At 41.4% G+C, this 17,488-nt stretch overlaps 1 protein-coding gene and 1 long non-coding RNA gene across 2 annotated transcripts; one reads left to right on the forward strand and one right to left on the reverse strand.

Moving 5' to 3' along the window:
- The first annotated feature begins 9,764 nt into the window (after positions 1-9,764).
- On the forward strand, positions 9,765-10,778 carry LOC121404882. The gene is made up of 3 exons (XR_005968258.1): positions 9,765-10,459; positions 10,610-10,661; positions 10,728-10,778. It is a non-coding gene; the product is annotated as an uncharacterized LOC121404882 (long non-coding RNA).
- A 4,378-nt stretch (positions 10,779-15,156) lies between these two features.
- On the reverse strand, positions 15,157-17,438 carry LOC111075792 (cell death abnormality protein 1). The gene is given in 2 exon segments (XM_041595272.1): positions 15,157-17,062; positions 17,126-17,438. Coding segments are annotated over 2 exon segments (2,016 nt in total). The 5' UTR covers positions 17,318-17,438; the 3' UTR covers positions 15,157-15,238.
- Between the last annotated feature and the right edge of the window lie 50 nt (positions 17,439-17,488).

Below are 17,488 nucleotides of genomic sequence, written 5' to 3' on the forward strand. Positions count from 1 at the left end.
GACGAAAATACCATGACGCTTTATGGCATGACCACGTATCCAGTACGTTTTCATACTGCATTTTTGGATCAGATAAGATCATCTCCCTAATGCAAGAAAACATTCTAGAAGCGAATCGAAACTTTTTGATCGATGCCACGTTTAAGGTATGCCCCTTCGGAGAATTCAAGCAACTTTTAATAATATATATTAAACATATGCAGGTTAATTATTTTAGCATGTATCTATCTATAAATATCTACATATTTTGCAAGATTTTAATTAATATACTTATTTTTCAGACCATTCCATTTATATTCGTACTAATGACTCGAAAAACTGAATTGTGTCATCAACATCTGTTTACTTACATCGATTCGAATATTTGTAGCTTAAATGGTGCTTCATTTATATCAGACTATGAAACAGCAATGCGAAACGCATTAAAATCATTACATCCAACAATGAATTTTTTTGCATGCTGGTTTCATTTTACACAAGCTTGCAAAAGGAATGCCATGAAGATAAAAGGTTTCGATTATTTGCTAAAAAGCAAGAAAGAAGCTCATGTGCTCTTTATGATGTTCCTTTATTTGCCGCTTTTACCAGCGACCAATATTTTTGAAGCATTTCAGACTTTGCAATCAGAGGCAAATAATATTGATGAACAGTTGTTTTGCCCCTTCTTAAAGTATTTCAATAGGCAATGGCTTGAAAAGGTACGTATTTGAAATAAGTTGAAGGTATATATACAGATATAAAACATATTTAATGTATTATTTAATTTGACATTTAGGAAGGAGCTGAGAAGATTTCAGTACTCAATCGCTTGCCCAGAACCACAAGCTCTGTTGAAGCTTATAATCTCATCTTGGGCAATCTAATTCGTTCCCACGGTCACTTCTTTAATTTTGTTCAATGCCTAATTGATGCAGAATATGAAAAAAGCCGCGAATTCCCGTTGCTTTTCAAGAACGGGGGATTAGGAAATCAACCACAGACAAAAAAATTACGTGCAAGTTGAGAGAATATACATATATAAATCAGGACCGTGCACAAAAATTCATGGATGCCATGGAACTTTTTGAAAAAAAACGAAATCGATGTGAAGGGCTTTTTAGCGCGCACTGTTTCTATAAATAATCAGTTTTCAAAGTTTTCCAATGACACATTTTCGAATCACAGTTCTCCACTTAATTCAAAAACGACAAATCTCCGCGCGGAGTTTGGCGTCATATCTCCGCGCGGAAAATGTATGTCGCGCGGACTTATGTCGTTACCCCGTTTTGAGTATCGTTTCCAGGTTGCGTAAATGTGTGTGTGTCATCTACTCAAAACAAACTCAAAACGGTTTCGGAAAATAAGAATTCATAAATATTTTGTCATGTCTGTGTACACACATACACTTGCAATTCTCGGCTTGCTTTCGCATCTCGTCATGAATCGAACATGTCGAAAAAATGCCGAACGTCTCAGGCCCACGACCCGAACGTCTCAGCACCACAGCCGAATGGTCCCAGCACCCTAGCCGAAGACCTGGGTGCTGGGACAGAAACCTCAGCTGCGCCTTCGGCATGTTTCACTGTTTTATTTTTTATTTCACATTAAAAGCTTAGGGAAACAAAACCTCGGCGGCGAAGTAAGACTAAATACTTAATAGATAATATGAAAAAAGATCCAAACCGTTTTAAGCTTTCTTACATATTCCACGCAGCTTCAAAGTTGGCATATTGAGGCCATAAGTAGGTTTCCGGATTTCTTTGTCCGCTACTGTATGTGGCGCTTCCAGTGGCCGCTGGGGTTGTATAAATAAACTCACCCAAATGGGATCGGCATGATAGTAAATAAAGTCGAATTGGTTATTCTCGGGTCGTGTTGATGTCGGTGTCGATATGGGATCGTAACACGCGGTTTTATAATTGAAGACCGCAGTCGAGGTTAGTTTTACTTTCTTTTGACTTCACTAACTTAAGCAGACGTCCGTCTGGGATCACAAGCACGACAAGAACGACATGGGCCGCTCTCCATCCTCTCGAGCTCATTTTTCGCCCTTTTTCTTATTGACCACGCATTGACGCTTGGCTCTGTTAAGTGAATGTCATTTTAACACTGGCTCAACTGCACGTGCAAGGTGCATTTGAAGAGAGGGTGAAACCGTGAGACGTTTGATCTAAAATATATTTTGTTGGGACAGGCGCCACTTCAGAGTCTTGGTCACACCATAGAACCGAAGCCAAACTTCCTCAAGCCAAGCAGCACCTCGACGAAGCTCAGAGTCGGTGCTGACGCTTTGGTGCTGAATAAAACTACTGGATGATGTGAGGAAAATTGTCGAACATCTTTTAGCCGGTGAACTCGGTCCACACATAATCGCTGCCCAAAAGAATATCCACTGGTGATAACGATTGATAGTCGATTTCGATAGTGATCGAAAGCCTTTAGTGCTGCGGCGTCAAGATCGTGTCTTGCCAAGTAGAGGTGATTTTGCTGAGTACGTGCGCGCGTACCTTCATTGAGTGCTCTGAAATCCTTGACTGCATGTCCAGTGTGCTGCAGCCTCTAGTTGTCTCAGTCTTTATCGATGAAATTCCCGACACCAGAATACGTGACTGGCACGCTTGCCGTCACCCAAGTGACAGCTCTTGTTGTTGTAGAAAACGAACAAAGTTTTCGTTTCCTGATCCCGATGCGTTCTCGCTGTCGTCATGGTTGCCCCTGGCGTTGTTTCCTCCCTCGTTCTCCCTTCGCATACAAGCGCGTTTTAGAGAGTGAAGTCATGTGTTTGCACGCAAGTACTTGTTTTCTTAGGTCTCGATGTCGATGGCTGGATCAACATGCCCCTCCTCCTCCTTCCAAACGGAATTGAGCCTCTCTAATAACACGGCTATTTGCTCCAATTCCCAGTTTGATCCCGCACGTGGATCTCCCAAGCTTGAATTCTTCCATTTTTAGACAACAAGCTTATCCGGCTCGAAGGACCAACAATAGGGTGACTAATAAAACACTTCGATGTTCACGGAACATAAATGATTTATTTCCAAGTTTTTTCAAAATATTCCTTTTCTTTTTACGTTCGGCTGTAGTCTTAACACTTAACTCGTAACACTAAAAAATCTCAAAAGTGCGACGCAGCGCGACCCAGAAGTTTGTTCACAAATACAAAAAGAAATTTAAGAAATTCTATAACGGCTGCATTGCGTTCATCAACATTCATTCTTGCCGTACAACATTGCAGAATTCACAAAACGATCTTTTTTTAGTCGGCCCTACCATTGGCGAACGTCCGCAAATACTGATCTTCAAACATACCAACTCAATACCGTAACATATTGGACAACGTCCGGCCCATACCTCGCAACTCGTAGTTGGATAAGTGGCCCTTAGGAGCTGCGGCTGTTAAGAAGGCGTTTTATGTCGATGATCTTCTGGAAGGGGCTGATGATCTAGAAACTCTTCTCAAACTCGAAAGAGAAATCACAGCTACCCTCGCTTATGGTCAGTTTCCCTTATGCAAATGTCATTCCAATCATCCAGGCGTAATGGAGGTTGACTCTATTAAAGAACTTAACACTTCAGAGAAAGAGAGTAATAGCACGCTCGGCGTTACGTGGCATCCACAAGGGATGTATTTAGCTTTACCTTCACTCCCAAGGAAATCTATGCCACCATCACAAAACGAACAATCTTATCCACTGCATCATCGTTATTCGACTCGGTCTGCTGTCGCCTCTAGTCATCGTCGCTAAGATTATTCTTCAGTAATGAAACTGGATTGGGACGAGTATATTCCGCATGGAGCAACTGTTTGGAGTCATTGAATTCACTCTCGTCACGATCGGTACCCGGTTTTGTTTGCAGCCCGACGCCAGGCCTATTGAACTGCGAGGATTTTGCGACGCATCGATTCGGGCATACGGCTGCTGTATTTATGTGCGCACTAAGAAGGACAGGTTGCAGTGAAATTGTTCACATCTATATCAATAGTAGCACCAGTAGAGAAACAGTCTCTTTGTGCGGCGCACATTTTCTGTCTCAACTTTTCAACGAAATCAAGGATATATTCTCTGAGCACAGTATCACTTCATATTTTACTATATGTATATCGTATATGATTAAAAATAACAGTTTTATTTCATTTGAGATCAATAGTTCCTAAATCCATTAAAAAAAATATACTATATACAAAAAAAGTACATTTTCCAGATTATATCTTGATTCTTGTTTAGAAATAATAATTGGTCAGCCACTTCCGGCTTAAAACGGCTTAAGCCTCGGGCTCGTTAAGGTTTTCCAGATGTTTTCTTAAAGTCACAATGGCATCTGCTAGAATAGATTTAACTTTAATCTTTTTTTTTTTTTGTAGAAAAGAAAATGTTGGATTTGGTGAAGGTTTGGATGGTGCTGGCAGTTCTAGTGGAGTTTTTGACAAGAAATGCTAAATTTCCTTCTCCAAAGCCTTAGCTACCTGATCTGCATTTGAAACCGTTAAAAATCCCTCCTTTTTAAAGCGTGGATCAATTATTGTTGCTATGTGAGGAACAGTTCGTGTTTCGTAGTGAAGGAACCTTGTGTTTAAGCGAGTACATAGGAATTTTAAGGCACTTAGAACTTCTAGAGTTTATAGTTTCGATTTTAAGTTGTTCAGCTTTTGCTGTAGTTCGCAAGTAAGTAGAATAACTAGAGATATGGTTACATACTTGCTGCCGAAAATTGCAACAGGTTCTTCTTGGAGCGGAGAAAGAAGTTCAGCTAGATCCTTCATAATATCAATTTCCTCTACGGAAAATGGTAGTGGAGAAACTTGGAAACCACTTTCTCCATTAGACCCCACTCTGCTAAAATCACTCGATTTGAGTCGTGTGGTTTAGCATAGTCGTTGTGGACAGTACGGCTGAATTTAGCTGGAACTCCGAATTTATAAAATGGCATGTTATGGTTAAGTAGCCCTCATTTGCCATGTATGTCGGCTGTGATCGCCACATTTCCCACGCAATTCAAGGCAAATTAAAGATTTTTTTCAAATCTGCATATGCGTTTGGAATCGCTACGTTACGGAGATGGGTCTTGCTTGGTAACTTGTAGCGGGGGTCAATTTCTGCCAACAACTCGCGAAATCCTCTATCATTGACAACACTAAACGGTTGCACGTCAATTGCGATCATTCGCGCTACGCGCCTATCACAGTTTTTTTCTTAAAGTTCCTATGATACACTTATTAATATTTTATACATACATATGTATGTATGTGTGTGCATATGAAAAATCACATGTGCGTTTACTCAATTATTGAATTACGTTAATAACTTACTCTTGAGATGTTTTTCCATCGCGTAATAATTGCACACTCGCCTGTGCTTCCAATCCAAACTAAGCCAATATATAAGCTACATATACATATATAAAAGAGGGTTTTAATATAAATATAAATCTATATACATATATAACGAGAAGGAACGTGTGAATCGCTTCTGGGGACGCGACTCTACTTATACCCGTACTCAGTCAGTATATACATTTTTTTGCTACATATGTTATCTAAATATAACATGTAGATTCTACATGTACCATTTAGATTCTACATCTCCTCCGCTAGGGGTTGCTAGCGCACGGAACGCGGCAGAGTGTGCGAGCGAGAAAGAGAATGAGTAGCGTGGTCGCTACTGTCAGGAGGGGGCGGGGGAAACAACTAAAAATCAATTTCTTCATTCTGGCTATAATTATGATCTGATTCAGATTCAGATTCAGGTCCCGGCATCACGCGTGAACGGCTGGGCCGAGCTAGGGCAAACAAATTTGGCTTCCAGACTCATGTTATATCACACTGCTAAACATTTTCGCCCCGCCCCCTTTAGCCCCCACAAAGAACGAAAATCTGTGGCAGGCACATTTTTAAAGGTACGATAAAACTCAAAACGCAGTATCGTCGAAAAAGACCATTTCTACCAGATTGCTGAATCTGAATCAGATCGGATCATAATTTTAGACATAATGAAGAAATTAATTTGCAGTTGCTTCCCCCGCCTCCTTCAGATAGAGACCCGCTACTCATTCTCTCTCTCGCTCGCACACTCGTTATATTTTTTTAAACTACACAAATCATAAGCTCAAAAATGAATATACTGACTGAGTACGGGTATAAGTAGAGTCGCGTCCCCAGAAGTCGTTGACGATTGTCTTTTACAGGTATGGAAAGACTGGAGACTGGCCATCAAAAGAAAAATTTCTCGTAACAGGCGGGAGGCCAGAGCCACAGGTGGTGGGCCTTTAAAGCAGGTGGCACTCACTCCCACTGAGGAGGAGATAGCCCTTCTCTGCAATATGTTCGAGGCGGTGGATGGCGTGGCTGATGCCAGAACAAATGGCATCCTGTAGTGCGTGAGAAGAAGGAGAACGTAGAAGAGCCGTCCCCAAAAAGACCACGTATGGATGGTGAAAGCTGCAGCAAAGACAAAGCGGAAACTGACCACAAGCTGACTGCAATGGTGGCAGATGGGACGCTGGTGGAGCTCAAGAAAAACGCGCAGGAGATGTTAGAGGAGCGCAAAAGGACAAACTTAATATAAGAGACATTACTTTTAGCCATAGACGAAATTTAAGTAATTAATTTAGAAATAATAAAAATACATACTTGACAAAACTAAATACATTTATTTATTAAAAATAACATCTACATAAAAAAGAATTAACGTCATTTTAAAGAAGCTGCTATGGTATCCCGAATTCGTGCAGTTGGTTCAGGCTGATCAAAATTTGGTAAAGCGCCAACTTCTTCGCGTCTTTCATTAGCTTCGACAACACGAAATTTCTAATCCTTATGCTCGCGGCACAGCACACATTTATTATGCATGTGACCTTTAGGGGATTATACAGAAGGATCGCTTGGAGTAGTCTGAATCAGCTTTTAATAACTCCAAAAGTTCTCTCAATCACATTTCTTGCAGAAGCATGACGAAGATTAAAAGTATGTTGGTTGGACCCTGCCGTTGGATTTCTGTAAGGCATAAGAAACGAGAAGGAACGTGCGAGTCGCTTCTGGGGACGCGACTCTACTTATACCCGTACTCAGTCAATATATATATTTTTGAGCATATCATTTTTTAGAATTTTAGAATTAAAAAAAAAAAATTTTACACTTTACATTTTTTTGCTACATCTGTTATCTACATCTACATATATTATGTATATTCTACATCTAACAAGTAGATTAAACATGTACCATTTAGATTCTACATCTCCTCCGCTAGGGGTTGCTCGCGCACTGAACGCGACAGAGTGTGCGAGCGAGAAGGAAAATGACTTGCGTTGTCGTTGTCAGGAGGGGGCAGGGGAAGCGACTGAAAATTAATTTCTTCATTCTGGCTATAATTATGATCCGATCTGATTCAAAATCGGCAGTCTGGTAGATATGGTCATTCTCTACGATACTGCGTTTTTAATTTTAGCGTATCTTTAAAAATGTGCCTGCCACAGATTTTCGTCCTTTGTGTGGGCGGAAGGGGGCGGGGCGAAATTTTGAAATACACTTGTAGCAGTGTGATATCACATGAGTGCGGAAACCAAATTTGGTTGCCCTATCTCTTATAGTCTCTGAGATCTAGGCGCTCAACAAGACGGACAGACAGACAGACAGACAGACGGACAGACGGACAGACAGACATGGCTATATCGACTCGGCTATTGATGCTGATCAAGAATATATATACTTTATGGGGTCGGAAACGTTTCCTTCTCTGCGTTACACACATCCACTTTTACCACAAATCTAATATACCCCTTAACTCTTTTTTGAGTACGGGTATAAAAAGCGTTCTAAGGGGTAACCCGAATCTCCAATTACCACGGGAACCAGTTGCTCCAGGCTTCGAAGCATCCACATAAATGCCTTTAAGGTCGTAATCACATATCTATAGGAAGCAATATTTAAAAGTTAACAAAATATATAGACAACATTGGAACAAAAAACAGCGTTCTTAAACACACATAAAAAACAGACAGACAAAATTAACAAACCACTTCTACACAATAAGAAAAGTAAACATCCTAAAAGCATCTCACTTACTGCCATTACGTTTAAGCTAAAATACCCCTTAAATTAAAATAAACTTGCTCGGCATTACCGGCTTCATGATCTTGAGTGGGTGACTTAAATGCACCCAATAACACCAGGAATCCCATACTTTTTATAGAAATGCTGTTTGCATTTACGCTGCTTTTGCTTTGATTGCTTCAGTTGAATGAAACGGGGACCCAGTTTCCATTCCAGCAAAGCTATGTTCCACACCCTCACGGAATAACTAGCAAATTCCTTGCCGCAATTTTCCGCGGTGCTGGAGACAGGCCTTAACGAAACAAATTAGCATAAGCATTAGTGCTTTAACTCAAATCAGTTCAGATGTTTGTTTTTTATTAACAGATGATTTTTGCCAGGCACGGAGAGTTGATTCTATTTGTCTTCATATTCCATATTCTCAAATTCCAATATTTGCTTCGTGTTTGCTGGCAAAATATATCAAATTGATATAACTTTCGAGGGGGTTCGCAACATACCAGCAAATACTTCGGATAGTTTTCTAGTCTCTACCCTGCAGTACGCGTAAGCGATGTGTAAGCAACCACACATCGATGGCAACGTCATGCAGCTCGATGACATAAGCGATGACCTGCCATACGATGGGCTGTTTACTTTAACACAGGGACGTCCTAGGAGCATAATCGATGACATAGTAAGCGAGAATTAACCGAAGGTCAGGCCTTAATAAGCGATGAATTTCCCTTAAAAAGTAAGGCCTTAATAAGCGATGAATATCCCTTAAAAAGTAAGGCCTTAATAAGCGATGAATTTCCCTTGAAAAGTAAGGCCTTAATAAGTGATGTATTTAAGTAAAAATTTTTGATATTTTGAGGAAAAATATTTTTGTTTTAAAATATTAAATTTCTTTTATTTATTGTTTTCTTATAAAAATGTATACATATTCACATTTTTGTGCTGTGTGTTCTTTTTTTCCACAGAACCTTTTTAGTTTTTTTGATTTGCTCATGTTAGTAAGGCCGTCGTGGTCATTCCGGGCACTTCAACTGAATCGCCTTTAAAACAGATGGGTTAATTAAAATATTTTTCAATTTGTTAACAATGCTCTCAGTAGATCAGCAGTGCATTTGCGCCAAAAACAAAACACCCGCCAAGATATGTACCTGTTCGACTCAAGACTCGCAAGAACCACTCGGGTGGTTTTTTTTCTGTTTTCGTTGTAGGAAATGAAAACTTTCGTCCAAAACGCCTTTAATTTCGCAATATCACATTTTCTTCATTTTTTACAACGCACAATAGACTATTTTTAATTAAATGAAATTATTATATTTGTCATCATTTGACATCGGTATGGTTAGTGCCTCGGTCGAGTCGAGCGACAACAGAATATGAAGTCTGACGACGGGAATAGGTCCAGGGCCGGATTAGCAGTTGCCTAGGCCCCCCCCAGGGGAAACAGAAAAATTTGTTGAGAAAACAAAACTCCAACTAATTAATGCAAAATATAATATCCACCGATAAACTGATAAAACATTTTTAAGGTGTTTTTTTCAAATGAAAAAAGGGAGCTGGCGTGAAGAAAAGGAGGGCCCGGTTGAGGGTTGATCCGGCCCTGAATAGGTCTAGTTTGGGTTTTTTTTTTTTTGTATTTAATCGCTAAAGCGAATTGAGTGGTCGCACGACGATGAATCTGCAATGACCAGATACTTCAGTTGGTATGGTGCTATCGATGTTTTGTTGTGGAGGGCATGCACGGTGTTGCTTTTCGATGATTCCAAGGTTTTGTTGATGAGGGCATGCACGGTGTTGCATTAAGATGATGTTCTCGGTGATATTAATTTTACAAAGTAATGTTAGGTGTAATGATTTTAACAAAGTACATTGGGTTGGTGTTAACGGTGTAGGTAATTATACAGTATAATATTTAGTTTAAAAGTGTATTCGTGTGCGTGAGTTTTACAAGGAAATTAATAATAAAATGTCAATTATACAATGTAAGGGTTAGAAAGTGTAATGTGTATGTTTTAATGTTTACGTTTTACAGGTATTCTAAGATTAAAGTGATATGTTTGTTTGAGATTAGTTTGTATGAAAATTATCACAGAAAAAAAGCAACAGAAGGTTGCTCCAGAGAGTAGGAACAACAGAAGGCTGCTCCTCAAAGTGACTTCCGATAGCACCGAGTTGCCTGAATTGATCCCATGTGCTTTGATTCAAAACTCCAAATTGGCCTCATCAATATATTTCGCCAATTCTCTAAAGAAAAGAGGCTCTTTTGTGAGTAATAACTCCTTGATGTTATTAAATCGCTTGAAAATCTTGTACTTTTTTCTAATACTGGCATGTCTCTGGCAGTAGAAAATTTCGTGTTCCGCATCATTGAGAACACTGCAAACTTCACAGATGTTGGTATTTCTGGCTTTGATCCTATGTAAAAAGACGTGATCATAGGTACGTCCAATAAGTAGTCTGTTTATGACCTTTATATTTTTGGCACGCCAGTCAAGAGCCCAGTGCCACGGTTTGACTGGAATCTCGCTATAAATTGAAGCAAAATACGCCCCTTTAATTTTTCATATTTCTTTATACTCATTATTCCAGTCGATCTGGACTCTAATCTTAACTGTTCTAATTACTTCATCGAAGCTGAGAGGTATGTTAACTATTCTACCCACGCTAGTGGCTGATTTGGCTAGTAAGTCAGTCTTTTCGTTAATAGCAATGTTCTTATGACCGGGTATCCAGTGCAAAATAAAGTTGCTAGTGAAGGAATTGTCTATATTGAGGTGGATTTCGTCTGTTAAGTATGAATTTGATTCATTGCTTTTCAGAGCCTTTAAGGCCCCTTGACTATCACAGAGAATAACGGTTTTATTATATCTTTTTTTACTTGATATCTTTACTGCTGTTAGTATTCCTACAAGTTCTGCAAAAACAGAAGAGGAATTATTTTCAATCTTAAATTTATAGCTGTTGTTACTAGGGTAATCCAAGATACCTATACCTATCCTATCACCATTGATGGAGGCATCAGTGGAAAGAATGTTCCACCCATCTAACACCCACTCTTCAAGCTTGGCTTGATATATGGCATTACATTCTTCGTTTGAGATGTCTTTTTTTTTCCTGTCAAAGACTGAGAAACAAATTGCAGCTTTAGGACTGTGTTTGTATTTTTTATTTTCAGTATAATTGTCGAAAAGGTCCCTAAATTCTTGGTACACGGCTGTGTAAGCAGTCCTTGCGTTAGACAGAGTGACATTATCATAAAGAGTCGGGTTTAGCACTTTAACCTTAAGCAGTTCTCTGACTGTAAGAATCTTAGCTCTTTGTTTAGGCGGTAAAATACCAGCCAGAGCAAAAATTAGGTGCGTAGATGTTTTTGGAGGGACACCCACACATCGGCGAGGGCAGTCCGTCTGTGCAGTATTAAGAGATTTGCTATTATTAATGTTTAGATTTGAAAAACTGGTAATGGCGTGCTCCTGCTGAGATCTGATGAAAGATTTGAAGATGTTTCAAGAGATTTTGGGTTTGAGACCTGATTTAATGGTGGTTACAGCATGTAGCAGAAGCTGACTTTTGTCTGACTTGTCCCTGATTTTTGCAATGTGCAATTTGTCTGACATATTGGCACTAAGGACTCTGCCTAAAAAGGTGATGGATTCCTTTATCGGAAAACTGCTATTATTGCATGTTACCGAGATGTTGTTACGTCTTCCCCTCCCAGCAACCATAACTGCAGATTTGCTGGGATTGAAATTAAGACCTAGATCCTGACAGAGCAAATGAAAGTTATCGATCTTTACCTGTAAGTTGTTCCTAGCTTCAGTTATGTTGTACCCAGTTGAGATGATGGCAAAATTATCAGCAAACTGAATTACAGTCGTATGGCAATCATTGATTTGATGCAGCCTTTTGGTGTACAGATTGAAAAGTATAGGCGAGAGGCAGGAGCCTTGAGGCAAACCACCATTGACTTCTTTAATGGAGTCACCAAGTTTTAAGAATCTTGATGAGAAGAAATTAACAATCTAATCTGTATATTGCGTAGGAATGTGTTCATGATCCATTAACATTTGTAGGGTTTGTAGATTAACACAGTTATATGCATTATCTATGTCTACAACGACAGTTACAACCGATTTCCCCCGTTTTTTCTCATGGGCCATGGTATTGATACATTTATACACATGGCTGCTGATTTGCCTTTTTGGTAGGCATAAGTCCGTCTGGGCATGGTATTGTGTTCTTCTAAGAACATATCATTTTGATAAATGCTGAGATCCTTACCTCGCTTTGGGATGGGAATGACTTTGATGGAACGCCATTGATCAGGGACTCTACACTTTGTAAATAGCTTGTTGTATTCTTGTATAAGATTGTTCTGTGCTGGACTACTGAGTGCTTTTACCATATCATATGTAACCATATCATATGTAATCAATGTTCAGAGAAGTTTTTCTAGGAAAATATGTTTGAACTTTCGCTGATACAGAGACTTGTCTTCTAAGAAACTCAAGGTACGGAGAAGACCATTCTGAACTAAAGCTTGATTTTAAAGGATCATTGAAGGACTTGATGTTCCTCAGGAAAAGCCAGGCTTTCCTTGAGTTTGGCTGTTGATTGAGTATATGAATTTTGTTGGCATTTACTGCCTTTTTCCATTCTGTTTTCAGGTTAACCACTCTTATATAGTTGTTCAGACTTGGAGCTCTCTGTGCCAGGATTTGTGATTCTGTATATTTTGAGTGCAGCAGCTGTAATTCTGGATTCCACCAAGCTTTGGGGCATCTAATGTTGCTTAAGGCATAAGTTGAGACCCGTGAGGCTATTCGTGATGTTTGATATATTTTCTGATAGCGTAGCACCTGCAAGTCTTCTAAGGAGTCTGTTTTTGGCAAGAAAGAGCCTCGGCTTCTCTTTGGTTTCTGGTATTATTATTGAGATAGGGTGATGGTGGCTGCCTCCAACAAAAGTGGAATTACAGCTCCAAGTGATATTTTCACAGCAGTTTGTGAATGTTAGATCCAAAACAGAACCACTTTGACTGTCGATATGACGTCTAAAGGTGCAGTTTCCATAATTTAAACACTTATAGCCAGAATTACTCATATAGTCTTCCAGAAATCTACCCTTGGCATTCGTGACGTAGTCACCAAAGCAGGTGTTTTTTGCATTGAAATCTCCAGCAAAAATCACGTTGCTCCTGCCATCAGGCTTCTCAACAATGTCTTGAATTACATTTTTAAAAGTATCTGTCTTCATTGAAGGTTCAAAGTAGACTGAGACAATGGTAAAGTTTTTGTTTAAGTTGCATGTTTTGGCGATGAGAACATCGTGATCTAAGTTGTAGACTTCTTTTTTAAGTTTTATACCGTTTTTAAAAGCAATGGCTACTCCACCGTAACCATCATCTCTATGTTTTTCAATAAGATCATAATTGATCAGTTTTCTATAGGTAGTATCATGAGAAAAAACTTCGGAGAAAATAGCAATGCTATATTCACCAGAGTTAAGGGTATATTCTATGTCATTTTTATTGTTTTTAAGAGATTGGACATTGAGCTGTAAGATTTTAACAGTCATTATTATGTAAAAGGTCTATATTCTTCCCTACATGCTGTTTGCTGTGATGCGAGCTACCCTGTAGGACTTTTCCTCTGATGTTTTGAAGAATATTAGTGCCGTTAGCTGACAAGAGCAGTACAGGAGTGATAAGTTCAAGAATTTCTTGAACTATAGTGCTATTGACACTACTTAGAGTGTCCCCATTTTCCTTGTTGGGAAATTTATAGGCATGATTATGCGCCTCGCTATAGGCGAATTGGAAGAATTTGAAGAAATTTGTTTTTACTATCTGGCAACGGGAGCACGGAGCCAGCTCTGTGATAGATTTTTCCTTTGATTTTGAGAGTTCGCATGAATTGGCCAGTCAAGATTTGCGCACCAAAGGACGTCATTTGGAAGAAAGAATTATATTTCCTTATGTTCGATAGAGACTGCTTCGATTCAGCAGTAGATCCAGCAAGTGGCTCTGGTGGTGCTTCAAGTGCAGGTATTTTGATTTTCCCGCCAGCACAAGACAATCCTTTCGTTTCATTATTAAACTTTAGAGCCTTGCAGTGAGTGCAGACTGATCTGGCCAATGAGGACATGGCGACTGGCGCCTAATCAACATCTGGATCATATCGAAATGCAATATGATTGTATTGCTGATTTCGATCTATTGTTATCTCTGCACGTAATTCAGCAACCTTTGCCCTATCTTTTAATTTCTTTGCGAGCGAACCAGATCTGTGGCTGCAGAACGCGACTGTCGTCACAGAACACGCCTGGCTGCAAGGCTTTCTGCTGGTTCCATGATAATCCTCTGCCTTTGTAAAGACAAAGGTCTTTGTCTAGCTGCGATTCCCCCTCTTACACAGTTCTATTCGAAGCACTTCCTCTCGTAATTTCTGCGTTGCAAAGGGGCTGTTGAGCTACTGAGCTTTTTCAGTAGCGTTGTTTTGCGATATATTTACAGATTAAATATGGTTTATTGTTGTGGACAGTATATAAGGCGATACAGAGTCGAAGGGATAGCGAAATGTTCGAGTTAGCTTGATGACGAGAGCACGGCGAGTCGGTTGGATATTCAAGACGGGGTCAGATTGTAAACGCGGGGGTCGGTACAAGACAGTGTCGGATTGCATAGCTCGATTCCAAGACGATGTGCAAGAAGTGAGTGCAAGACGAAATCAAAGGGCAGGCGGGCAGTATTGCCCGTGTCCTAATGCGAGCGAGAGAGCGACAGATCTAGAAAGTGATAGCGAAAGGCTAGAAAGAAAGGTGCGAGATGAAGACGCGAGAGAACGGCTGCATTCATAAATGTGTACATATGTTTTTTAGTACAGTGGGCAGTGCAAACAACGAACTATAATGAGGATTTACTCTACTGCTGCACCACTGGATATATTCTATGTATTTAATTCCACAATTTGGCTGCGTAGCCAAACAGAGACTCTGGATTGAAAAAAATACTAACATTTGACAGCCATGGAAAGACCTTCTTTATACAACAATATTTAAATCGCGATTTTCAGAGCTCCGGTCGCTTGTGCATGACTCTAGGCCTGACTCTATTGTGTGGAGAAACGAACACAACATTTTTATAAGCATAGATAGAAGATAGATATGTATTTATATGTATGTGTACTTATGTAGTTTAAATAAGACAACTTCAATATTCTATAGAGAATTCTCACAAAGGGCTTCATTGACTCCGTAAGAATGTTTTTTGCCATATTTTGGATAGAATTTAACGGCTGTAGCTACGATGGCCACAAGAACGACGACAGCGATGCACCACCCCACTACGGAGAGCCAGTTGGATGACTCCGATCTATTTTTGTGGCTTTGGCTGGGCTCGGCCTTGGCTGCATCATTCTTCCCTTGATTTGAGGTTGCCTTGGGTTTGGCGGCCTTGCATATGTAGCGCACTACCTCGGAGCTGTAATCCCCACTTCCCCCACACACTAGTTGGCCACTCGAGGGATCGCAGAGGCACTCACGCAGCTCCAGGCAGGGCTTGTCATGATCATCCACACAAACGTTGACACATTTGGCGTTGTTTAGGGGTCCCAGTTCGTCGAACTCATTCCAGCAGAGGCATTCCTGAGAACAGTTCGTGTCTGGCAATTGTGAGACCATATCGATGGACGTAGAATCTTCTGTGGTGTCAGTGGGTGTGGAGGCAAAAGTAGATGTAGAGTCGGAAAATGACGTGGAGGTGGAGGTAGTCTGAAGCGTCTGAAGAGTACATCCCATATCTGTCTGCTCATAGCCAGGCTGGCATGCACACACCTCTGGCTCCAGGCAGTGGGGAACGCAAGTGGATAAGGAGAGGTGCACGTAACCCTCCAGGCAGCTACAATGATCCGGTCCAGTGCACGTAGAGTTCACACAGTTTGTCTGACAGACGGGTTGACACACGAAGCTGCCAGAATCGTTGGGCACCGGCTGGTAGCCCTCGTGGCAGAGACAGATCTCTGGGGCCACGCAGTCCCCGTGCTCACAGCCCTTCTCGCAGACCGCCTCACAAATATGCTGCGAGTTCCCTTGGAAACGGTAGCCAGATTCGCAGGAGCACGTCTCTGGGTGGGTGCACTCTCCGTGCACGCAGTTGAGGCTGCACTGGGGCTCGCAGGTCTTGTTGGGGCCCATCAGGTAGCCTATGCTGCAGACACAAACCTCCGGCGAGAAGCAGAAGCCGTTGGCACAGCCTTGGCTGCACTTTGGCTCGCACTTGCCGTCTTCCCCGGTGGCCACATAGCCGGGGTAGCACTCGCACACATTGGGGGCTGTGCATTGGGCATAGTCCGAACACTTTTTGGGACAGTGCGGCTCGCACCGGTCTCCCTTCATGGTGTAGCCTGGATCGCAGATGCAGACGGAGGGTGTCAGGCAACTACTATGATCGGGACAGACCTGGGAGCAAACGGGCAGACAGTTTTTCCCTTCGCCGGCATAGCCCGCCTCGCACTCGCACACTCCGGGTCTCACGCACTGACTGTGATCACCACAATCAACCTCACATATGGGAAGGCACCTACCCTCCCCGTCCGCCTGATAGCCCTTCTCGCAGACGCAGACGTTCGGCTCCTGGCAGAACGAGTTGGGTCCGCATTTGGACGAACAGACGGGCTGACACGAGGAGTCGATCTGCGACTTGGCATAGCCGAGTTTGCACTCGCAAATTCCCGGCTCGGCGCAGAAGTTGTTATTCACACAGAGCTCTGGGCATACGGGCAGGCATTCGCCATCGTTGTGGACCTTCTGGTATCCCTCTTTGCAGGCACAGCGATCCGGCATCAGACAATACTCGTTCTTGCCGCATCTGGAACAAATGGGATCACAATTGGCTCCGCCATAGCCAACCTTGCAGCCACATTCATTCGGAGCGGTGCAGTAACTATTTCCAGAGCAGCCTTTAGAGCAAACGGGCATACAGTTGAAGATGGATCCCTCTTAGCCGTTGCAGCAGAACCTTTTTGTTTCAATTTTATAGTCTACCTGGGGGAGTAAAATATTATTTATTTTTAATTATTATTTATTTACTCAGAGCATGGAGAACACATCTACCCATCCATATACTGTACGAAACTTGGTCTCCCAGCCGCGCCAGAACGAATGCTTCTGATACGGCTCCTGTCGACTCCTGTAAGCCTGTCGCGTGTACGGAACATTCTCCTGGCGCTCACAGACCTTTGGATCGTAGGCTCGAACCGCGCAAATGAAGCCGACAGCCAGAACCAAGACCAAGCCCATCCGAGGACCTACATTTTGAGTCATGGCTTTTATGATTTGCATTTTCCAAATCTTGTGTAATTCTGGGGCACATTCGTACTCGTATCTCCTAATAAGCGTTCTGTTATGCGTTCTGCACAGCGTTCCGAATTAAACTGAGCTCTCCAACTGGGACTTCCATTCAAGTTCTCG

Source organism: Drosophila obscura, unplaced genomic scaffold (genome assembly GCF_018151105.1).
Source record: "Drosophila obscura isolate BZ-5 IFL unplaced genomic scaffold, ASM1815110v1 contig_46, whole genome shotgun sequence".
Lineage (NCBI taxonomy): Eukaryota > Metazoa > Arthropoda > Insecta > Diptera > Drosophilidae > Drosophila > Drosophila obscura.